At 44.6% G+C, this 24871-nt stretch overlaps 1 protein-coding gene across 3 annotated transcripts in view; it reads right to left on the bottom strand.

Annotated features, from left to right (window-relative positions):
* Dus3 (Dihydrouridine synthase 3) overlaps positions 1–24871 on the bottom strand; it is an 84865-nt gene that overhangs the window by 28469 nt on the left and 31525 nt on the right. For all 3 annotated transcript variants that reach the window (XM_065445257.1, XM_065445266.1, XM_065445274.1), the window contains 3 exons: positions 19114–19155; positions 10721–10873; positions 5554–5670 (listed from right to left, as the gene is read on the bottom strand). In XM_065445257.1, coding sequence (XP_065301329.1) covers positions 5554–5670; positions 10721–10873; positions 19114–19155 — 312 coding nt within the window. The remainder of the gene's footprint in view (positions 1–5553; positions 5671–10720; positions 10874–19113; positions 19156–24871) is intronic.

Raw genomic sequence — 24871 nt, 5'->3', positions numbered from 1 at the left:
TCATTTTTATGGATGTATCTAGAGGTATCAATGTTAGGTTTGTTGTGTAGGAGCTAATACATAAGTTTAGAATGGGCTAGTACTGCTAAGTTTTGTAGTGTTAAGGTTCCGGCTTTGTTGAGTAGTTCGGTGGGCGAGTCTGTTAGTTTTTTATTGTATATATACCGTAGAGCTCTCCTCTGTACACCTTCTAGTTTTTTAATTAGTTGTTACATGTATGGGAACCAGATAACATTTGAATACTCAAAGACTGACCTGACGAAAGTTTTGTAAGCCAGAAGTTTTGTATTGGGTGGTGCTAGTCGGAGGCGTCTTCCAAGAAAGAAAAGGCATTTCATTGCAGTCGCTGTAACAAAAATAGTTCTGTAGTGAATCAGCGCTTTCTTTGTTAGTTTCGGGTGACACTAGGGGATCACTTGATGTCTTAGGTTTAAGGTAGTTCCAGAATTTGCTTGGCGAATTTCTTAAGAATCCTTTAAATCTCTTTGAGTAAAAGTTTAACTTCGCTGTCTTTTAGATTTCATATCTTGGATAGCTAGAGTAAGATTACTTCGAGATGAAGGATTAGATACTATTTTCATAGATTTTCTCAGATGCTTGACATTATGTTTGGTATGAATGATGTTACATGAGATCCAGGGGTCGTGCTTCCTAATTTCTTTAACTTTAGAAAGTACATACTTGGAAACACAATGAAACATTATATTTTTGAAACTATGCCACAACGTTTCGATGTTTGTGGTGGGTCGTATTGAAAGTGCTTCAAAGGTGGTAAATTTGCTGGATAAGTAGTCAATAATACTGGTATCGCCTGCTCTACTGAAGAGATTTGTGGCTGTTCATGCATGTAGCATTTGGGGTAAAAATTACCAAACTAGTTTCATTAATTCTGTTGGAATGGCTTTCCCTGCGCATGTCACGGTATAAAGCCACTTCTATTATTTCGACTTGCAAGAGGCCATTGTGCAGTCGTCATGCTGCAAAAAAGGAAAAAAAAAAGAAAATAGGGGCACGAGGGTGTGCAGGGAAGACCTCCTATATGAATACAGCCGACATCCGGTAATTTAAACCTGACATGACTAACGAAAGTGGTCGAACAACCCAACAGGTCGAATTAAACAAAAGGCAGAAAAATGCCGAAGGATGCTGTTGATTCACTCGGCAGTATTGCCTCTAAAGTTGGCTACGCCGCATTACAGTCATGCTATGCGGTGAAGCATACCAAGCATTAAAAGGGGTCATTGTTACGGGACATAGGATGTGTTCCTTAATTTACACGCGCACATGCGCCGTCTCCGGTAATAGCACGAGCACCGAGACGCCTAATGAGTTTACTGGAAGTCCTTCAGAGTTTAATGTAGACATCTGCTCTTTCGTTGGCCGTAAGTGACCCATTGACTTCCTGAGCTTTTTCATTTTACCGTCTTCCTTTTTGCTAGCTTTCCCAAAACACAGACGGTTTTCTTCCGCTTCGCGGTACACGGCGTGTGCGTGCACATATAATTAAGGAACGAGTACTAGGCCCTGTTAACTGTTTCATATACGAGACATGCTGGTGGGCGAAGCGAGGGCTCAAATTGCTACAGCAGCATCAGAAAGAGCGCTTAATGGCTGCCATTATGCTTATTAGGCGTCTTGGTACTCGTATTGTGACGGGGATCCGTACGAGTACGCCTGCTTAGTTAAGAAACGTGTACTATGCACCGTGATAGCGGCCCCTTTCCATTCTCAAAATGCATCAATCGCAATAAAGTGCGCATGCTTCACCGCAGGACACAGGCTGTATTGTGGTGAAGCTGATCAGTCAAGCTCGAATTATCTGGGGAAGGCCAATTTTGAGACCGAAATAACGGAAGTTTGGGCTCTCGGAAATGTGTAAGATCGGGCCAGGACCTTTAAGCGGAATCGAGTGAATACAAAAAATCGAATTAACTGGAGTTAAATTACCAGACGTCTTCAGTATTATGTTTTTTTTTGTGAAAAACATATTAGAGGGGTTCTACAGTATGTGTTTTACCGAAAGAAGTAGTACGCCTCCAACCATTGCGATCACATCGAGCAGGCCCTGTGATAATCATTGTCAAGCATAGTTGGAGGGACCCGAAAATTGATAGCTTCCCTGGCCTAGTGTTGCTGCAAGAAGTGTGCCTGTAGATATTGAACGTGTAGTGTGCGGTTTCATTCCAGAAAGTTAAGAGGTTGAAGGTGAGCAGAAATTAAAACAGTGGGACTCTTCAATTCTCCACATCTGGCTGCCTGCAGGCTGCCAAAACTTGCCAGGCCAATTTTAGTCTGGCAGCTAGAATGTCTTCTGGCTAGCAGACAACAAAAAGAGGGAAAACACTCACTGTCATCATTGTGGGGACTTGATGGATTGCAAAGCGGGCACTTGGTCCTTAATACCTTTCTCAGTCAACTGATAACTGTCACCTTTGATCTTTATTACTTCTCGTGTTAGCTTCTAAAGCTATTCTTCACATGTAAAAAAAAAAAGTATTGTATCTTTGAATTGAGGATGCGCTTCAGCTAACGTAACTATATATTCCAAAGTGTGTACAGATGTACCTATTATGCCTAGTGCGCCGGCTGCTGCCATCACAGTAGTGTGTTTATGTTTATTCATGCCAGCTGTCCTGACCTTTGATTTTTCAGCCTTTGGGCAGCTTTGGGTTGTCTTGGAATCCCAATCCATGTGACCATGACATTGTTTCCTATCGGAGGATCAGTCAGAGGGTCAATATGAATGGCATGGAGGACAACCAGCTCTGAGGAAGGGTTGATGGCATGAGCTTTCAAACACAGGCCATGGAATTGATGAGAATGGCTCGAAGTGTTTGTCGTCAGTCACTAGTCGTGTTATTTTGCACAGCAGTTTGAGCACGGTTCAAGGCTTCAGTGAGTATAACATAAGCCTGCCTCATGAAAGGCTTGCACCCTGTAAAAACTTCCCCTAAAATGTGTAGGCCTTACACATGTAAATATGATAATGCTGATAAGCACTTTTGCACTTAAATATGAATCGGTTGAGGAGGAACCAAAAACTATTAAACAGCTCAACAGCTGGTTTCTCGCCACTTCACTTATGTTATTTTTTTTTCTTGCCCGCTACAATTTGTTTCTGACACGAAATAGTTACTATTTTAGTAAAATTATCTCAAACGTCTGCCCGTTTTACAAAGCAGCGCCTGGTACTGGCAAGTTGTGAAGGCATTTTGCAAGTAGACAGCACACACATCTGCGTCAGGCTGCTCGATTGGTTTGCACGTTTCTTCTTCACACGACGGCGTCAAGTAAACCGATTGTACAGTCGAACCCACTTATAACAGTATTCAGGTGACACAAAAATTACAATATTATAACCGAGTTGCATGAAAAAATTAAAATAGGGGACGGCAGAGCTGTTGTGAGAAAACTATAATGGCGGAGAGGCCAGTGCCCCTACCCACCACTTTCCTCCATCCGGCTGCTGATTGTGTTCACACGGTTACCTAACTGCTTCCTGGGTGCTCCGATCGCATGTAACAAGCTGCGGCTCTCGACGGTAAAGAATGGCACTGCTATAACAACTGCAAAGAGGTGTCACGGGTGGCAAGCGATATGCGAGTATCGCTGAAGCATCGCGTTGGCGGCCACAAAAGGGGCCTTTTAAACATTGTGAGAATGCTGCCATAGTAGCCTGTCAGCTTGAGAAATCTAGAAGAAACGCCGAGGTAGGATTGCCACAAGCATCTCGACATGTACTTCTCACTGGCTTGCACGAGAAAACCCAATGTCCCTCAGCCGTGCATGCTTTATGCAAAGCTTGCTGGCATCCTTCTCCAAGGCATCCAGGTGCTCCACGTAGTGCAGCGGAAGGCTCCTTGTGAAAACGAAGCCCTGGAGCAACTGAATGATCTGTTGGGCCTCCTGTGAGGACAATGTTGCGGCAGCCTGCCTTAATGCATCATCGCTGCCGTCTTCGCCGTCGCTGTCTGGTGAAAGCACAATCGCGACGATCGCGTCATCGGGCAGCCTGCCCTACCGCGTAATCGCTGCCATCGCTACCTGATGCAAGCATGGTCAAGATGATTGTCTCATCGGTTAGAAGCACTTAGTTTCCAAATCTACAGCTGTGCTTTCTTTTCCCCGGCACGTCGTGCATTGCTGAAGATCAGCGGGCCGCATCAGCCATCTTCTATTTCGGCGGTGAGAAACTGTGGGGCCAGGAACGATTCAACGCAAACTGCACTGAAAGAGGAGCCAGCGAGCAACATGCGAGCAACCCACAAGCAGCACAATTGGTACGGTCCATTCGTGTTTCGGAGGGTGGGGCGGCGTAGAGCTGTGGGCGCAGCCGAGCTGTGCGCGCAGCCCATTCTTTTCGGAGGGGGGGAAGGGTGACGAGAGAGAGGCGCGCAGAGATGGCTAGAAAATGAGCGCGTGGCGGCTGTTGGAGCAGCGGCCCATCATGCAGCGGCTCGAATTTCTCATTTTCTTTTTTTCTTTTCAAGGATTTCACATTTCACTACCATTCGGCTCGGACACCCAGCAGCCAAACTTTTGTTATCACCGAAAATGCAGCATCGGGGCATTGTAGTAAGCGGGTTATTTCGCCATGGAAAACATACAAAAGTCGACGGTGCAGCAGCTTTTTGTTGTTATAACCAATATATTGTTAAAACAGGTATCGTTATAAGTGGGTTTGACTGTATTTAAATACATATGACCTAAGTGTGCAGATAACCTTTCTTCAACGAGCTCGGGCTGGATCACAAGTACCGTCGGCTGTGACATCCACTGAGCTAGGCCTACCGACCCTATCGCTGGCTGGACAATGTGCCCTTGTGATGTGTTTTGTCACTTGCAGAGGCACACTTTTATTGACAGTGTTTGTTTGCATAAAGTGAAGCAGCGTTGTGCAAAGTTGTTCATATTGTATGTCTCGACGAGGACATGAAGTCTTCTGAGCGTAGAAGCTGGGGCACCGGATCTGGGTGGAACTTACATGCTGCTCGCTTGTTCAAATGCATGTCCTGTGTACCCTGAATCGGCATGTGCCGTATGTTGGATTGGATGACATGTATCACCATGTTTCTTCTGCTCTATGTCCCCGGAAACCTGCAGTGATTATGTGACAAGGTGTCTCCTTCAGCGTTATGTGCAAATGTGCCAGCAGTGTCGATCGAAGGTGGCGAAACACCTGAAGAGCTGTCAGGTGTGCCGTGTCTGCGAACTGTGTTGTCTTGCTGTTGCTGCTGTACAGATCTGGTGTCAAAACTAGCATTAATTTTGGACCTTGGTTTATTAATTTTGTGCTGCAGTGGGTTGGAATTCCAGTTGAAATTGAAAATTGTGACATGCCTCATTCATCACTGTCGTAAATCAATATGAACGCTCGTGTACCTCCAGCAGACTGTGGTTGGAGTTAACCTTGCTTAAGTGAGGAACTGCTGTTACGTTTTACCTGTGGCTAAGGGCACCAGTGCAACACGTGTGTAAGATTGTCTCGTGCAGCTCAGACATTCTTGTTACAGAGCATGCTCAGTGGAAAACAACACAAAGTGGCTAACTCACCTTTTTGTAGACAAAATCGATGGGGCAACCCATGTTGATGTCAACAAAGTCAACACTGCACTTGTCCCTGAGCAGCTGGGCACAGCGTGTCATCACATCAGGGTGTGCACCGCACAGCTGCAACAACAACCATAGCCAAATGAACTATGTGTTGGTCTTGTATGGCTTTTGCCACAGGCTAGCTATACACTTGTTAGCCTGTGTGTTGTAACCATTGTTTGGCAACTCGGTATCCATCTGTCTGCCATTGTACTTCAAAAATGAAATGGCACATATCTCATGCCAATTTAGGTGTCAAGAAAAATTTATATTTTCCACAACTGAAGTGTTGCAGTTATTACCTTTCCTTTTCAGGCATTGTAGAGGAATAGCACACACACTGCACCTGCTCTTGGCACATAATCCTGTTCTTGGCATGTCGTAGTCATTTTGGCCGCTGCGCCTCAGAAACCAAAATTTACTTACTTTACATACACTGTATAAATCTTGTGTCCTACATTTTTCTGCTCTCTACATGCACCACCATTTCCTGCAAGGCTTCAAGGTAGAACAGCTCGAACCACTCATAGCATAAATGCTTATAGTGCAGGACCGGCTATATTGCAGTCTTTTGTGACTGTCGCTTACCCTCCCATAGAACTCCATCTACAGTAGAACCATTAAAAATGATTTTCCAGTGCCAACATTCACGATACGGAACAAAAAAAGTCACCCAATACACTTACACTTCATTTCTACCAGTTCATACATTCCTGGAAAACACAATTTTTCGGCACCAATGTTCAATACAATGTTGAACTGCAATCTTTTAAGTTTTTCGGCTGCTAAATCCCATTTAACTAAGAACAGGCGCAAGGCGGGTGTGATCTAGAACAGTAACCGCCTGCCATAGGAAATTTCCCGCGATACTCACCCGGTTGTCTCACATAAAAATGCTAGCGTGCACTCACATTCCTATTCCAGTACAGTCGAACCCACTTATAACAATATTCAGATGCCACGAAATGTCTATTGTTACAACCGATAACTGTTAAAACCGGGTTGCATGAAAAAATCAAAATAGGGGGATGGGAGATCTGATCTTGGCAAAATATAATGGCGGGGAGGCCAGTGCCCCTCCCCACCACTTTCCTACATCCGGCTGCTGATTGTGTTCACTCATTCAACTGCTTCCTGGGCACTCCAGTCGGGTGTTACAAGCCACGGCTCTCGACGTTAAAGAATGACAATGCTATAACTGCAAAGAGGGCTCACGGGTGGCAAGCGATATGCAAACACCGCCAAGCAGCACTTCGGTGGGCCCAAAAGGGGCCTTTTGAAAAATGCGAGGAGGTTGCCATGGCAGCCTGTCAGCTTGAGAAATCCACAAAAAATGTTGAGGTGAGAACACCACAAGCGTCTCACCATGTACGTCGCACTGCACTGCACGAAAAAATCCTATGTCCGTCAGCCTTGCCAACATCCTTCTCCAAGGTATCCAGGTGCTCACGTATTGCTGCGGAAGGTTTCTCGCAATAACGAAGCCCCGGAGGGACTGAATCATCTGCCAGGCCTCCTGTGAGGAAAACGTTGAGGCAGCCTGCCTTTCCGTGTCATCGCTGCCATCGTCGTCATTGCTATCCAATGCAAGCACGTTCGCGACGATCACCTCATCGGTTAGAAGCACTTAGTTTCCAAAGCTACAGCCGTGCGCTTTCTTTTCACCAGCAACGTCGTGCACTGCTTATTATCAGCAGGCGGTTTAGTCACCTTCTGTTTCGGCAGTGAGTCAAAAGAGGCTGAGAAGCCACGTGGCCAGGAACGATTTCGAAGCAAAAGACGAACACGGGCGATTACGCTGTTTGCAGAACTGCGCTGAATGAGGAGCCAGCAAGCAAGATGCGAGCAGCGCAGTTGGCACAGTCCATACGTGTTTCGGAGGGCGGCACAGCATAGAGATGCATGGATGCTATAGAGATGCAGTCCATTCATGTTCGGAGGGGTGGAAGGGTGACGGGAGAGAGGTGCGCGGAGAAGGCTGGAAAATGAGCGCGCGGCGGCCGTTCGAGCAGTGGACCATCGTGCTGCGGCTCGAATTTCTCGTTTTCTTTTTTCTTTTCAAGGTTTTTGCATTTCACTATCTTTCGGCTTGGACACCGAGCAGCCACACTTCATTGTTATGACCAATAATGTGGCATCGGGGCATTGTAGTAAGCGGGTTATTACACCATGCAAAACATGCAAAAGTTGACGGTGCAGCAGCTTCTCATTGTTATAACCAATGTATTGTTAAAACTGTTAACTGTTATTAAACTGTTAAACTGTTAAACTGTTATTGTTAAACTATTGTACTGTTATATGTGGGTTCGACTGTACCAGCAAATCTCCTACCATGTCACTGCACTCTGCATTCAACGCTATCGCTGCCAACCCCAATGCGATAAGCACCTTCACCTACCTGTTTCACAGCGAGTGGGATGTACTAGTGCTGCTGGAAGCCTAGTGCATGCTTTTATTAGGTGATAACTCAAATACACTGCCATTGCCAGCTGCAAGCAATGCAAAATGGGCACCATGTTTCACTCTGGCAGAATCATAGGCATTGCCTACCAGCTTGATTTCATTTCGGTTTCCACCGCTGTCTTTTAAACACTATGCAATACGAAAACGACAATGTGGCCCCACCAGCCTGACGTGCAACGGCGTTTGAAGATGTTGCTAACCCAGGCTGAATGTGAGGAATGCAAACGTAAGTGTGCTGATGCAACAAACTCGTGACTCTGGCCACTTGGGCCTCACCAGCTCGGCTCTCGCTGATGAACCGTGGCGCAACGATTCGTGCAATGCTTCACATTACATAGATGTCAACTGCAGATGACTTGGTCAAATTTTTTAGTGGCTTCAGATAGCACGTTTGCCTGGGTAGTACGGTCCTTCACGTGTTCTTCTTCAAAGCGTACGAACAAGGTTCTACAGTGAAACCTCGTTAAACCGTAGTTGACCGGTGCTCGGAAAAAGTATGTACTAAACGGTAGTACTGCTTAACCGAAATAACATGAGATGGCCCACTTACCTGTCAAAAATGGAACTTGGAGAGAGGGTGATAAAAGGCAAAAACTTGCAGTATTTGTTCACTTTGTGTGACAAAAGTCTTATTTACTTTTCGGCCTAGCAGCAATGACAGCAGCCTCAAACTCAAACCAGCAAGCCGGCTTTTCAGCCAGCCCCCTCTTCTTGACCAACACTCGCATGGAATATTCCTCGTTTGCATTGCATATTCTCTGTGTTCAGGTGCAGCAGCGTTACAGAAGTCGTGGGGCACCCTTTTCATTGTGGGGTGCTGCTCTTGTCGTGACGATTGCATTCATGAGGCTGACGTAACGTGCAGCTTCTGCCAGTGTCAGGCCTGAATCGCCTGTGCTGTCACTTTCCGTGTTGTTCTCATCACTGTCGTTAGGCGACACTTCGGCAACAACAGAGGCAACGATGGCGAAAAGTCGAACGTCGTAGCCGACATCTTTTCGTGGTCATGGCAGCGCTGCCGAGCAACTTCTTCACAATCTAAATGCCCCACATCGTAGTCAACGGTAGATCTCTGTCGCGTGCCAGCGCCAATTTCTTCGTGCCATGTTCAGTAGCATGAATAATGTCCAATTTTTCTCCTGTGCTAAGCACCCGGTGTTTTTATCCAAGCTTTGGCATCACGCGAGTCCTAGCTTGCACGATGCCCAACCACAGCCACAACGCTCTCTGGCATGGCACCGAAATTATGTTGAAGGGGCTTCATGCACAAACGCATAGGGCACTTGGAGGCCGTTGTTCCGATCTCTGAGGCCTGTTCTGCCAGATGGCTTGTTCTGCCTAAGCACTGCCATGATTGCCCGATGAAAAGTGGAAACACAGCGTGCTAACCGTTATGTACGCAATAAGCTGGTACAGTTTATGCGGACACAAAACATATAATGTTCAGTGGGAGATTTGACTTTACTACTTTTAAAACTGGTATGGTTTAACAAGGTTTTATTGCACGCGCACATAAAAACTTGGTAGGCATCCGCAGTTGTTGCTGCAGCTTATCCCCCGTAAACCCAAACATTTCCTTAAGTGTATTGCCCTCTGTTTAGCTTTTGGGCGTGACCTTCACTTAAGTGGTTATGGGTATGAACATATTAAGGGCGAGTAACCTACGACGGCATGTCGTCCGACACCCTTACCGGCTAGGCCTAACAGTGCTGTCTGTTAGGCTGATGAAGACCAAGTTGTCGCCTGGTGCCAAGTCAACGAAACTTTTTGTAGTGGCTGTACAGCACTTAGAAAATGAAAGAACCACTGTGACGACAATGAGGGCACCTGTGGCACATCCAGCACTCGAATAGCGGCAACTCGAACCGCAGTCCCATTGTGCATTCAGCATTGTGCGCGCAGAGCAGTATGAGAAATCGAATGAGGCACTGCGGTTTCTCGGACGTTAACCTTTCAATGCTCCTAAACTTTAACATAGGCAAACATCCCTGGTCGCATCCTTCGATTCTCGGATATGTGTGGCTGCTTGGTCAACATGTTTTGCATGTGTGCAGTCTACGAAAATTGTTGTTGGAGTTATCGTGCAGCCTCACTCCCAGTGTGGATATGCACTACTGTGGCAACTTAGGTTGTAAGCAGCCTATGCTGTATCTCGAAGGCTTGCAGGTCGTACCTTCAATGTAGCACCTGTGTTATTACTCACTTCTGTATTAAATTGCAGGGTAACACCCGGATTCTCCTATATAGACCAGAATCTGAAGCGCCACTAGGCAGCAGCCATCTTTTGCAAGGGCTGCAGGAACTGATGGTCCAGTGAAAAGGAGGCTCGCTCAGCATGTTCTAGCCGCATGTGCGGCCTGTGCCGCGCCGACAGATGGTGATCGGGGTTAAGCTTAAGTGCAGTTGCTCTAAACGAAGGTTCGAGTGTAAAAGATTCTGGCTTATAGGAGAAAGAATGTTAATGCTTACAAAAGAAAGAAGACACTTCTGCTCTGGTCTAATTACTTCTTTTGCCTTTGTTTAATTTTACATGATTTATATTAATTGCACAATCTCACAAACCAATAGTCTTGCCACCATTTCAATGTTACTACTCTTGGCTATGAGGCTATCTCAGGTGCAGTCAAGCCTTTTTCATTCTTGCAGACTCTGTTGTTGGCCTCACCTGGACTCCAAAGAGGTCTTCTGAGGAGTGTCGCTTCAACAGGGCCCACTCTGACGGCTGGCCCTGGAGCAGGTTGGCAGCCATTGCCATCTCACCACATGTGATGTCGGCACCAAACTCCTTGCACACCCTACGGAAAGGAAGGTTGCCCACCTATACAGGTGCACAAAAAAAAAGAAGAAAGAAAATGCTGCCTTAACAAGCTCAAAAAGAAAACAAATTAGAGATAATACTGGCCTCACTTCACAATGATTGGCCTTGGTGACACAAAAAAGCAGTCTTCATCCATTGTAACTGATTTACCTTGGTGCATCTCTGCAACTCTTAGTCACCAGGCCACAAGGCCACCAGGTGATCGGCTCTTACTTTGCTCCAACTGTCTGCACTAGGGTGACATTTTCCCTTCCTTCTATTTCACTCTACACACTCTTTTGCTTATCGCATCCTACGCTTAATGTCCGTTTGATGGTTTTCCCACAAAGGGGAACCAGGAGGCATTTTAAAAAAAAATAATCTGCGGCATGATATCATCTCCATAATTAACCTTGACAGATTTGTACAAAATCTGAATAGTCTTTTTAACATCAATTGATAATTGTGCTCGAATTCTCATGTTTATCCCTTTTTATCATTCCTTGCTTTGCATACTTGCCTGTTCATTTATAGTACATCTATTTGCTTTATTAGTGTTTCTGTCGATGACATTTTCTTTTATGTAACTCCTCTTATATAATGCTTGGAAAGGGCCTTTATAGCGTATACAAATAAATATTTATACAGTCAATGTCCCAATGTCCAATTTGTCTGACTTCCCAGGGGCTGCGGAAATGACTGAAAAAATGAATGCATCCCTTTTACTGCCCCCAAGAGCTTAATTAAATTGCCACGAGCACGTCTGAAATAGATCTGACGGCCTGCCAGTACACTTGTTAGGTATACTGGTGCTCATACTTTGACAGGAAACGGCAGGTGTACGTGTGTATAATTAAAGGGACACTAAAAGCAAATATTCAGTCAAACTGAAGTGATAGATTAGAGCTTGAGCATATATAAGGTGTCAATATTGTCCCACACAGAGCCTTAGTAACTGAGAAATTGAGTTAACTGCAGGACACAATTAGAGACTCCCCCGGGCCATTCAAGTACTTGCCCGATGATGAAGGCACTCATTTAAAATCTGCCACTAGTACTCAACCACTCCTTATAAAGCTATCATTGCATTGCATTATAAGAGGAAAGAATACGTTACCTGTCCATTCTATTCAATTTCTAGAAAAAAAAAACTCATTGACATTACTCTTGACAACGACGTAGGCGGTCGAAAGGTTTCGTCTTTGCTCAACTCTGCACTGCTTACGCTTTCGCGTTTTACTAGTTTCGTCATCGCCTAGTGTTGTGCCGTTTTTGCTGGGTTGCAAAACTCGCATAAACTGCCAGTAGCATAGAATTCCATGACTATGTGATGTCGCAGGACGCCCGGGCAGTCCACACTTGACTAAAAGCAGCTGCAGTGGTGAATCCAACTTGACTCGATTTCTCCATAGCCGTGGGTTTGCGTTTTGTGCTAAAAAGTGTATCAACGTCTGTAGGGTGCCGTTTTACTCACCGACGACATCAAAGGGTGGTGATGGGGTATGCAAAGTCACCACTCCCCGGTTGGGTGGTGGGCGATTTGAAATGTGATAAAGGTATTCGGACCCTTCAGATGCAATTTTCTTGTATGCGAAGTTTCTGGAATGGTACTTAAGTAGTCCACATCAACGTAGTATTTCCCTTTAGTGTCCCTTTAAGAAATACTGCGTGCCGTGACAATTGCCCCTTCATACTCTTGATATGCTTCATCGCAAAACTTCGCGTGTGCTTTGCCGCATAACACTGCTATATTGAGGCGAAGCTGACTTGACTCGAGAATCGGCATTGCACAACACCCCATATGCGGAAAGCTTTCATTTTTCCGGGGAGGGGGGGAGAAGGGGGGGGAGGGCTGGAGCCCGACCAGCTTTTCGAACCCCACATATAAATATATATATGCGAATTTGTTACAGCCATCCCAATCACGACTTTTTTTTTTACATATACTGTTGGTACGGTTTCATGTATTCCCGACGAGGGCCGGACCCTCGTCGAAACGTGGAAAATAAAGCATCGTTTTTGCCATGATGACGATGATGACTGAAGTTTATTGGCGCAAAGGCATCTGAGGCCAAAGAGCGCCAGGACATGTGTTTTGATTTAGCAAAATTGTGAGTTTAGACTATGACTTAAAATAAAGGCTGCATAGAGGCCTACGCGTAAGATAGATCTATAGATATTAGTGCATCAGTTCTGAAATAATTACTAAAACAAATATAAAGCCTTAAACGCATTGGCTACAGGCACATATGTTAAATTATTGTGGATTGTCCGAGTCCCTTGCTGTACGATTCTTGCTTACGAAGAAGTGCGAGAGCTCGGACATACTTTTGTGCATCACATTGTACCTCATCTGTCAAGCACAACCTGATGGTTAGGATGGAATGAATGATGGAATGGAATGAAGTTTTAATTGTGCCGATGATACGAATTTCGGCTAATACGAATATTTTTCGTGACCCCATGAGATTCGTATCATCGAAATTCCACTGTACTCGAGAAAGAAGATGGGGAAACGGCGCTGCGGTAGCTCAATTGGTAGAGCATCGCATGCGAAATGCGAAGGTTGTGGGATCGTTCCCTACCTGCAGCAAGTTCTTTTTTCATCCACTTTCATTTCCAGTAATTTATCGTTTCTTTACTTAATTTATTAAGCACGAGTAATTTCCCCTATGTTATCCTAGGTGTCAGTGTTTGTTGGCTTCATATGATAACTTTATTATGATCAAAAATAATGTACAGCGCAAAGGACAAGGACAGTGATAGACGACATACACAGCGCTGTGTATGTCGTCTATCACTGTCCTTGTCCTTTGCGCTGTACATTATTTTTGATCATGAATTACCAACTAGCCCAAGCAACCACCCTAGTTAACTTTATTATCATTTGCACTTGAACAAACTTCGTGTGACCTCAAAGAATTGTTCACTGATCTCACCGCCTTATATCAGTATTTACAAGACCTCATAGTAGGAGACGGTTAATTTTCACAGCCTGACTCTTTTCGCACCAACAAGCATCTGGCATCTTTTGGTGGTGTAATCTTCCTTTTTGTAATTGTATTTTTCGCTATCACGAATACAGCTTCACCTTTCCGGAGAAACTGCAGCCTCTCTCCCTCTCTCATTTCTTTGTTTTTTGTTTTGTTTTAACATGAGCACTGTTGCGCATGATTGCCATTGATTCTAATTTCGAGTGAATCCAGCTTGGCCTCATTTCAGTTATTTAGTGAATTGTACAGGGTGTCCCAACTATCATGCACTATGTCTTTAGAAACATCAATTGCTTTACTTGAACAAAAGTATAGTGCATATCGTTTCCAGTACAGTGGAGTAGCTGAGACTAATTTTTCGTTAATGAGATTTGATTAGGTCATTGTAATTAATTATCTAATTTGTGAAGTACTGTCCTAATTATGAAAGTGCCAATGGGGCTCTGGAGTCACAGCCAAGGGACATCCAACTGAGGTATTTTCAGCACCGTACTAATTGCATGCTAATTTTTTCTGACTGGCAAAGAAACTCCACGAAATACAAAAAACATCACATGACTGTGCTCCCACCCGCATCATAAAACAGCACCCTCAAATAATCTGACTGAAAGCAACTGCTTTGCCTGTCTCAAACCCAAAGACAAAGACAGTGCATCACCTTGGTAATGGTATGGAAGGAGCACCGACAGCCCGTTTCGCGGCTTCGCAGCTATTCCTTCCTCTCGTTTTTGCGTCACACTTATTATTCGTCTCTCAAGGCCGACTTATCACACTAATAACAAAAGCCCCCTGATAACGCAGCCGAAAGCCGCTCTGATCACACACGAAATGTGAAAAGCAATGTAATAGGCATAGCATGTTTCAGAATCGCCACTTTGGTCGTACCGTGTCTAAAGAGTGCATGCACAGCTATATTTCGCACCAGAAACTTACTTCGGACCAAAGCCAAATTAAAGTGACTGTATTATTTTTCAGGGGAGTGTATACCTGCTGCAAAAACAAGTCTGTGGCAAAAAATAAAAAAGAAATAAAGAGACAGGGAAGCGCCCCACGTGTAAAGAAATGGCAGAACCGGTGCGTTCAAGTAATGTACTACTGCTAAATGAGCTTGAATTGGAAATGGGATGTCTGCATAAGAAACAACAGAAAAATAAAACCCATCAGATTTTAGCGGCTCTTATTATTGGTGAAGTCGAAAGCATTATTGAACACCAGCTGCTCTGTAGAGGACGTGTTCGAATAGGTCTCCCTGTGCAGCCACGCAGCACTAAGACTGCTTTATCACATTTTCTGGGGCTTGATGACCGACGCTAGAATTCTATGGCAGACATCTGTTACCCATACCTTGAGCTCATCTCACGTCCGTCTCGATCATGTAAACACAATCTTTCCCAAAGAAATAAATCGTGTGGACAGTCAGGTGACCTAGCCGGCCAATTCACAGGCCTTCCAATCTATTGCGCATGCAAAGTTGCATCCAGCCAGTTTCATGCTCGGCTGCTGCTGTGGGCTGGTGCTCCATCTTGCTGATGCTAAAGAAGTGGAAGACGTGATAGTGGGAATTTGCTGAGAAACTCATCCGCCACCCCTTCAAGGATTTCGTTCACGTAATGCTTACCAGTCTCATTGTATGATCAAAGAAGATGGGACCGATTGTAGCACCAGTGTAAATTTTGAACCACACATTGAGCAATCACTCGTACTGCTGCCGATTACACTTTACCCATTGTGGATTAAAGTCCTTCTAACAGTGTGCATAATGCAAATTTATCTAGGTGTTTCTATGAAAATTGGCTTCATCTGTGCACATAATGTTGCTCAAAAAGTCCGGTAACTCATCGACTTTTGTGAGGACCCAATTAAAGAAATCTGGACGATTCTACACGTCCCTATCCTCCAAGCATTGGTGCTGGTTAAGGTGGTACGGGTGAAAGGCAGTCATTTAGAATCCTCCAAACTGATGACTTGGAAATTGGTACCTGGGTGGCAACGTCCCGCACGCCAGCATGAGGGTTTGAGGCCATAAATGCTAGAACAACTGTGCGTAGCCTAGGCCTAAAGGATGGAGTCCTCCGCCACTGTTTCTGGAAGCTGCCTATTTGTCTCAGGTTTTTATCATTTCTGATGATAGTCGATGCATTTGGTATACCGCCATACTTCCATAACTGATATATATTTGCGGCCTTCCTCTTGTTGCCATTTGCAGCTCCCAAGGCAAGGACCGTGTTTGCCTTCTGCTCATTAAAGAAAGACATGGCGACTGGGACGAAACAAAACAAACCTTTAAATCTTTGCACTGACACTGTCAATTCGTTTTCGTGAAAATAAATGTTGACAAAAAAAAAAAAACCATCCATGCATGTTTTCTACACTAAGACAACAGCCATCACAGTTTGTTTCCAACTAGCACCAAACGTGATGTGTTACTTCGACCAGGGCGCGGCAGCTAAGGCACTAGCTCGATCACAATGTTTTTCTTCATTTCCTTTATTTAGTTCTGGCTAACTCAGGGAGCCTGTTCGAGGGCACTGCTTTATGATGCGGGTGGGAGCGTAGTCGCGTGGTAGTTCCCATATTTTGTGGGGTTTATTTATCAGTTGGAAAAAATGTGTACACAATTAGTATGGCGCTAGAAATACCGCAGTTAGATGTTCCTGGGCTGTGCCTACTAATGCCTTATTGGCACTTTTATAATTAGGATAGTACCTTTCGTGTTAGATAATTATTTACAATTACCTAAATAAATCTCAGTATTGAAAAAATCACTGGCAGCTACTATACTGTACAGGAAACAATATGCACCAGGTTTTCTTCGAGTAATACAATAGCACTTTTATTTTAAATCTTGGTGCATCATAGTTAATTGGAATGCCTGTATATATTTATGACCATTGTATGCAAGGGACGACGTTTCCATCCCCAATAAATGTTGTAACTTATTGGAAAAGCCTCTCCTTTTTTTCTTCAGGAGTCATTAGCATTGTTTACTGGAAAGAGAAGCAATATTCAAACATGTATCATTTACGTGCATTTCACATGCCATTGATAAAAGACCTAGCCGAAGGGGTCACTGAGGTCTGCAGGTTTTTTTTCAGGGTCAAAAAAGCATGCAAAGCAATTTGAAATGAGGTGAACATACAGCAACATATTCATTCTCTAAGCATAGGCTACTTTTAGAAGTAATTGTTAATTGGCTACCTCCTCATCTTTCAAAGATATAACAGACTTTGTCCTGTGTATATATTTAAATATATTGTGTATCTGCATGGCGTTTCCAGTGGAAATTTAAAACAATGTCGAATGTGAGAAATACCCAAGTGAGAAAATATGTATGAGCCAGCTGCCCCAGATGCTTCTAATGCGCTAAACATCCTATTGTCAGGACTTGAAGAAATCAAGCAAAATTATGAATTGGAAGCCATGCACGTCCACGCCAAGAATGATGCAGTAAGCTATTAGCCCCAATAAAATTTTTGGTGAAAAGGTAGAGACAAGTCAAAAGAAACTTCAATAATGTGGGTGACAAAACTCTGGTGATGACACTTTAGGTGGGGTGGGGGGGAGGGAGAGTAGGTTTCGGCATCGCCTCGGCGGGGGGCTCAGCCTCCTCCGGAAAACTGCAGAGGGGGCTTGGGCCCCGGAGCCACCCCGTAGTCAGTGTCTATGCAACGCCGCATGCTTTCCGAGCTTCGAAGCCCATTGCCAAGAATTACAGAGACGAGGCCAGCGCCATTGCTGACAGCGGCCAATTCTTTCAATGAAAAACGCGGCCCCGAACAGTAAGAAGCTTTGTAGCGAACATGAAAACAGCTAAGCCTAGCATTGCCGCGGTGGTCGCTACTGCTGCCAGTGGATCTACATGTGAAAGTGCCGTTTCAAGGTGGCAGTGGTGGCTTCAATTATTGCCATTTCAGTTCTGCAGTTACGGCAAGAAGTCCGGGAAACCGGATGACGAAACCTGGGCTTCTGCCTCTGAAATTTCAGACGTTCTTATAATTTATTTATTCATTTATTTGGCAATTCGGTTCTGTGGAATCCTGCTAGGTGGAGGAAGTATCACGAAAAGGCAAAAATTTTCATGAACCCAAATGTAGCACGAAACTAGAAAGGAAACCCATGGGGGTTTTTCAGAAAGAATGGCTTGCAGTTGGGAAAAAAAATGTCCTGGTCCGGGATTCAAATCCACGACCAATGCCTTTCCGAGGCAGTCACTCTCGCGCTGCAATCTGCTAGCCTCCTGGTCAGCTCAGATGGTAGAGTGACCACCCTGGAAAGGCGTAGATCCCGGGTTCAAATACCGGACCAGGACGAATTTTTCCCCAACTGCGAGGTGTTTTTTCTCAGAAACCCCCATGGGTTTCCATTGTAGTTTCGTGCTACATTTGGGCGGATGACAGTTTTCCCTTTTATTTATTTATTTATTATATCTTCAAGGTACAGTTGTACATTGCAAAGGGGAGGGGCAAATATATATACAAAGGCAAATAACACGTACTTGATTACCTACAGATATAAAATGCAAATAAGCAAAAAACTCAAATAAAAGGTCAACGCCATGGTAAGAACGGTAAACAAAAACATGGCAAGCATAACAGAATACATGGCATAGCTTACAAATAAATAATTGGCATAACATATAGAAAGAACATATATGATATAAAATACAAGGCATAACTTAAGAAATATGCCATAGCAGCAGTTATACAGAACAACCTAAATCACAACATTAATTATCAAATGAAACATTGAAGTGTTGTTTTAAAGTTATCGGTGCCAGTTATGCTTGTAGGTGATGTGGGCAAGTTATTTCAATCTTTGCTTATTTGGGGAAGAGATGAATACGAAAAGCCAGTGGTGCTGCAGTGCGGAATGTTTACCTTTTCACGGTGGTTAATGCGAGGTGAAATGTATGGCGGCAGTTGAACATAGAGCGTAAATATGAGTTGTGATAGTAGCTTTTATGGAAATGACATAGGCAAGATAGTTTTCTGTGGGCTGATAATAGTGGAAGGTGTACGAGAGCTTTAATGTTAATAATACTTGCAGTTCTTTCATAGTTGTTGAAACAGCCTGAGCAATCTTGTATTGCCTCTAGGGACTGTATGAGGGTGTCACGTCCAGGGTTCCATACTGACGATGCGTACTCAAGCATACCCAAGCATTGACTCCATGGGATACGCGATGGTGCCGTGAAGGCGTACGAAAAGTAGAGCGTCTAGAAAATCGGCCGTTGACTTACATAAAGAAACAATCGAACTTCCTGCTTACCGTGGTTAAGGGGGCCAGGTAGAGCTTTCCTCTGAAGTCCACCTGCAGATGAAGGCATGAGATCACTGGAAATCCACAAACAAACATGGCATGCTGCATAGGCACTGTGTGCCTAGAGCAAGAAGTCCAAGGGCACATCTTTAGAGAACAGCAGCTATTATTTTGCTGTACATTTAGCTTGGAGTTTAATTTCTAGATAAACTTACAAATTTTAAATTGTTAGCATTCTTAGGATACTTCACAAACTCTCATGGGGCTTAGTATCAACCGTAAAATTCTAAGCAAGCGCCCCCCCGTATGGTGAAAATTAACCCAAGAAAGTTTGCAGGGGGCCCTGGCTTGGTTGTGGATCGAAATTTAAGGGCTGTTGGCCCCGGATCCAGCAACCAGCGAGTTAGGCCTATGCTGTCTCCCAGTGATTGCAGGCTCGCGCGGCTTGCTCGTTTGCTTCCGTCGATGTCGATAAAATGAAATATATTGCAATTTAAGCACAATGTAATTGTGTACACGTTGTGCTGACCAACATAGGCACTTTATTTTGAGATGGATGCAGTCGTGTTGCAAGTGCCATCAGTCTCGGATTCAATGGCCCAGCGAGTTAGACCTGCCGGCTCCTAGTCACCGGCGGCTGTCAACGGAGCCAACACTGCAAGCGTGCCCTAGTGAAAACGTGTCTACGCTGCTCGCATAGTTGCATTTCTATTGGCACCCTGTTTAAAACTTGAGGGCTGTGCAAACATGTCTGTTTTCACTTTATTCGTGAAGTCATTCTGAGCGTCCATGCAAGGGCGTCGGTCCCGGGCAAAGCTACGCACTGCTCGCTCATTTGTACCATTTGTCCCGAATCATTGTATGCGGCAAGTTGGACTCAGACGCATCATATGACGGATCACATGCAAAATCGCACCATGTGTCTCGAGCTTAATTTACATGTGACACTTTGCACGTTTGACCAAAATGGCGACTGGCGAAGGCTGTGGCTATGCAGCATGAAGGAAAGAAACAAAATAGGAGAGGCCCTGATGTCACATTTTTGAAGCCGGAAATGCAGCCATGTTGGTGTGCCATCTCCCTTTGCGCCTCCAATTAGCTAGGCGGAGCAGATAGGCGCGAGCTTTGAACTTGGGTTGCTACGAGCCGCCAGAAGTGTGTGCTGACGACATGCGTCAAAACCAAGCCTATGAAACTTCTGTTTAAATTTTAGTCAAGCAGACGTGCTCCTGTGCGTTTCGGTGGCACGTTGAAGAAGACGACGAAAATTCACGCCGTTAGTGCTTCAGTGCCTCTTGTAGCTGGCTCACACTCACACACACATAGCGAAAACACAACTTTCAGGCTTACACACCACACTCCAAAGTCAGCTTGTCTCGTGAACAGTACGTGCTGTGAGAAGGACACAGGCTGAAAAATGTTATCTCACTTTTCAGAGGCTGAGAGCAGCAGCAAGAACTTTAGGAGCACAGTTGCTATGGCAACATTGATGTTTGGCATACCAGTCCCAGTGCTCCTTCGCAAAAAACACCATATGACTTTCGCCACACTCTCTTCAACATGGCTGGGGCTTTCCTTCCTCCATGGTAGGCAGATACCTGGCTCTGGCTATGGTGAACTATCGCATTGGCAGAAGTGCGGCTCAACAATAAATTTGTTTCTCACTAAATGGAATCATTTTATGCAATCGAACATGCAATTTCGTAAAAACATGACAAAAAAAAACTAGAACGAAAAAACCATTCAAAAACACAAAGGACAAGAGGAGAAGTTCACATCACAACGACTGGACTATCAACTGAGGTTTATTAGAATCGGTATAGTCCCAGCAAGGCCAGCAGAGCATGCGCAACCGCATCATCACTTATCACATAGCATGAAAAGACAAGCACCGTTTCTATTGGGACCGACTTAGAAATTCAAATTCTTTTTCATGTAAGCGCACCGAGGTTGTACTAACGCAGTGACCACCTAATAAACTGATGAAGCACGCTTCCAAGATTTCACGCTCTTCTTTGCCCTTGCCCCTACCAAGAATCGTCACATTGCTAAACAAGGGATAACAACCACACTCATTGCAATGGCGAGGCAAGTTTGCACCGTTATCTGACCCCAGGTGATGTGCACATTCAAAGATTGTAAAAAGAGGGATTGCAATGAATTGTTTCCGCAATGCACTTGAAAGAAGCTGTCACCACGCCATTAAAAGTAGCTTTGATGCACAATCCCAACGTCTAGAAGCCGCAGGGTTCCCTCCGCCTCTTTTGAAAGCGGTGGCTGAATCGCTGCTTCAAAGGCTAAAGAAGGAATGAACGGAGCTGGTAGATGGTGGGGCTATTGAACGTAAGAAACTTGAAGTTATGCCGTATATGCATAAAGTGAGCCACAGTATTAAGAAAGTTGCCGCCAAGCAGGGAGTAAGTGTTGTGTTTTCTGCCCCTTGTAAGCTTTCGGGTCTGTGTTCGCGCATTTCTCGAGGCAGGGCAAGGAACCATGTTTGCACAACGCAGCATGAAAACCGTTTCACGGCATGTGCTGCAGGGGTTGTTTATAAGTTCCCTCTCACGTGCGAAAGATTTTACATAGGCCAAACCGGTCGATGTATTAATGACCGCCTGCGTGAGCACCACTCCTCCCTGGGGTCAGATAATGGTGCAAACTTGCCTCGCCATTGCAATGAGTGTGGTTGTTATCCCTTGTTTAGCAATGTGACGATTCTTGGTAGGGGCAAGGGCAAAGAAGAGCGTGAAATCTTGGAAGCATGCTTCATCAGTTTATTAGGTGGTGACTGTGTTAGTACAACCTCGGTGCGCTTAACATGAAAAAGAATTTGAATTTCTAAGTCGGTCCCGATAGAAACGGTGCTTGTCTTTTCATGCTATGTGATAAGTGATGATGCGGTTGCGCATGCTCTGCTGGCCTTGCTGGGACTATACCGATTCTAATAAAACTCAGTTGATAGTCCAGTCGTTGTGATGTGAACTTCTCCTCTTGTCCTTTGTGTTTTTGACTGGTTTTTTCGTTCAAGTATGTACCAAGTGGCCCAGATTTCAACCCTTCTGCAAAAAAAACTAGCCAAGTAGTCCGTCAAAAATGCATCAAGCGGTGAACACGGTGAAGAAAGGAAAGCGGCGCTTGCAAGGTAGTTTGTGCCAATTTCGAATCCCGCGAATGTGGAGGGGGGCTGCTTTCACAGGTAGGGGCACTTGCTCAGAATTTTACAGTACGTATATTTCCATCCATGTTTGTATCTAACCGTTCTCCCGCCTACCTGGGTCGCTGAGTGGCTTGCGATCGAATGGGAAGCAGATCCGGCTGCTGTGCTGAGCGAACAGGGTTCGAAACTAACCGCCAGAATGACTTGGGTCACTGAGTAATATGGAAACGTGTACATACGTACCGCTCTTCAACAAACCTCTTTCATGCTGACATGGGTCATAGTAGATGCGGGGCTGGGTGGGTACCAAGAAGAAGTAGTTTAATGATTGGAAAATGTAGAGAGGTCGGCCAGAAACACAGAATAGAACACAGACAATAGGATGAGTGGGTACCAATGTTTGAAGGAAATCTTTGATGCCGACTTGGAGCCCTGGGTATATGCCACTCGGCCCATGCTGGTCTTCAATGAACCTCTTTGATGCCAGCTCGGGTCACTGGGCTCATGCCAGTTAGTGGGTGTCGCTTTTCAATGAGCGTCTTGGACGCCGATTTGGGTAACTAGGTACAGCAAAATCTCGATAACTTGAAATTTCAATTCATTAAAATAACTTGAATAGCCCATGTGGCTCTATCCGGATAATTTGTAGTTTCCAGCCCCCAGTAACGTGCGGCTCATAGTTAGAGTGTTACATACAGTCACCGACCAATTTTCAGGGCCTCGCTAGGATCGAAAAATAGTCCAAGAAACTAGTTCAGCAAAGAAAACAAGATTTATTAGGCTTAGAGCGGCTTAAAAAAATATCTCATAATGCCCTCCCTCATACTACGCTTGGGGACAATCAGACTTGCTTGGATTTGCAGAAGAGTGATGTCGCCTCCATATACAGTCGAGAAGAGCATCACCTCGTTGGCGATCTCTGCCAATGGAGTTCACCATGGAGATCGAAGAAACGAGCTTTGCACCACTTGACTTTCATGAATGCACATAAGGGGGCACTGATCACACAAATGTGAAGCTGCACAAACACCCTCAATGATATGACAATGTTTCCGAGACACACCTGCTCAGTGGATACACCATATGCAAAATAGCAACCGAAACTGAAAAAAAAAGAACACCACGCATTAAGTGATTATGATGACAGTGCTGATCAAAAAAAGAAAGAAAAAAGAAAAAGTACCGTCCCCTGGACAGCACTTTATTGATAGCGTGTGCCTCCCAATCCAATGTTGCACGCTATAGAGAGGTCCACTGAAAGCCAAGCCAGAGAAAAATCCAACTTGGCAGTCTCTAAAGACATGTAGCATGGTTCAGACCAAGTGATTTAGTTAAAAAAATCGAACTTTGATGTCTCAATTACTTCCAGAAATCGGTCATCGGTGCATTTATGAAGTCTGGAAAATGCAACAAGTTCCAATTTTTGGAGTCCTGCGTGTCTGCTTTAGCGGCAGTTATTGATTCCCTGAACATTGTCAACAGCTTTGTTGAGTACATCGGTGGTAATTTTTATATGCTACATGTTGTGAGCCAGTTGGAAAACATGGCACTTGGGGTGATGAACTGCCGCGGCAAGCAACCTCGCATCAGTGATCACCTCAAGTAATCTTTCCCGGACAGGGAAAATAAAGGTGATTTCTTTTTGCGGCAAGTTCTTGTTTGTTTAATTTTCTTCAGCCTATTTTATGTCCACTGCAGGACAAAGGCCTCTCCCTCCGATCTCCAACTATCCCTGTCCTGCGCCGATTCCAACTTGTGCCTGCGAATTTCTCAATTTCATCACCCCACCTAGTCTTTTGCTGTCCTCGACTGCGTTTCCATTCTCTTGGCACCCATTCTGTAACCCTAATGGTCCATCGGTTCTCTAACCTATGTATTACATGACCTACCCAGCTTTAGCTCTTTCTCTTAATATCAATTAGAATATAGGCTATCCCTGTTTGCTCTCTGATCCAAACCACTCTCTCCCTGTCTCTTAACATTATGCCAAACAATCTTCGTTCCATCGCTCTTTGCGCAGTTCTTAACTTGTTTTTAAGCTTCTTTGTCAGTCTCCAAGTTATGTTAGCAACGGTAAAATGAATTGATTGTACATCTTTCTTTTCAATGATAACGGTAAGCTTCCAGAGAGGATTTGACAACGTCTACCGTACGCGCTCCAACCCGTTTTTATTCTTTTGTGAATTTCCTCGTCATGATCAGGGTTCCCTGTGAGTAATTGACCTGCGTAAACATACTCCTTCACAGACTCTAGAGGTTGCCTGGTGATACTGAGTTGTTGTTCCCTTGCCCAGTTATTGATCATTATCTTTGTCTTCTGCATATTAATCTTCAGCCCCACTCCTATGCTCGCTATGCTAAGGTCCTCGATCATTTGCTGTAACTCGTCCCCAGTGTTGCTGAACAGGACAATGTCATCTGCAAACCAAAGGTTGCTGTGATATTCGCTGGCGATCCTTGCTCCTAAGCCTTCCCAGTTTAATAGCTTAAATACTTATTCCAAGCAAGCAGTGAACAGCATTTTCTTCATTTCAGTTCATTAGAAAATCTGCTTATTCGAAGAATTTCCATGGTCTAGCAGCCTTCGAATTATTGAGGTTTTACTGTATT

Source organism: Dermacentor albipictus, chromosome 1 (assembly GCF_038994185.2).
Source record: "Dermacentor albipictus isolate Rhodes 1998 colony chromosome 1, USDA_Dalb.pri_finalv2, whole genome shotgun sequence".
NCBI classification, from domain to species: Eukaryota; Metazoa; Arthropoda; class Arachnida; order Ixodida; family Ixodidae; genus Dermacentor; species Dermacentor albipictus.
The sequence above is the reverse complement of the archived record's forward strand: the minus strand, read 5'-3'. Positions and strand labels throughout refer to the sequence as shown.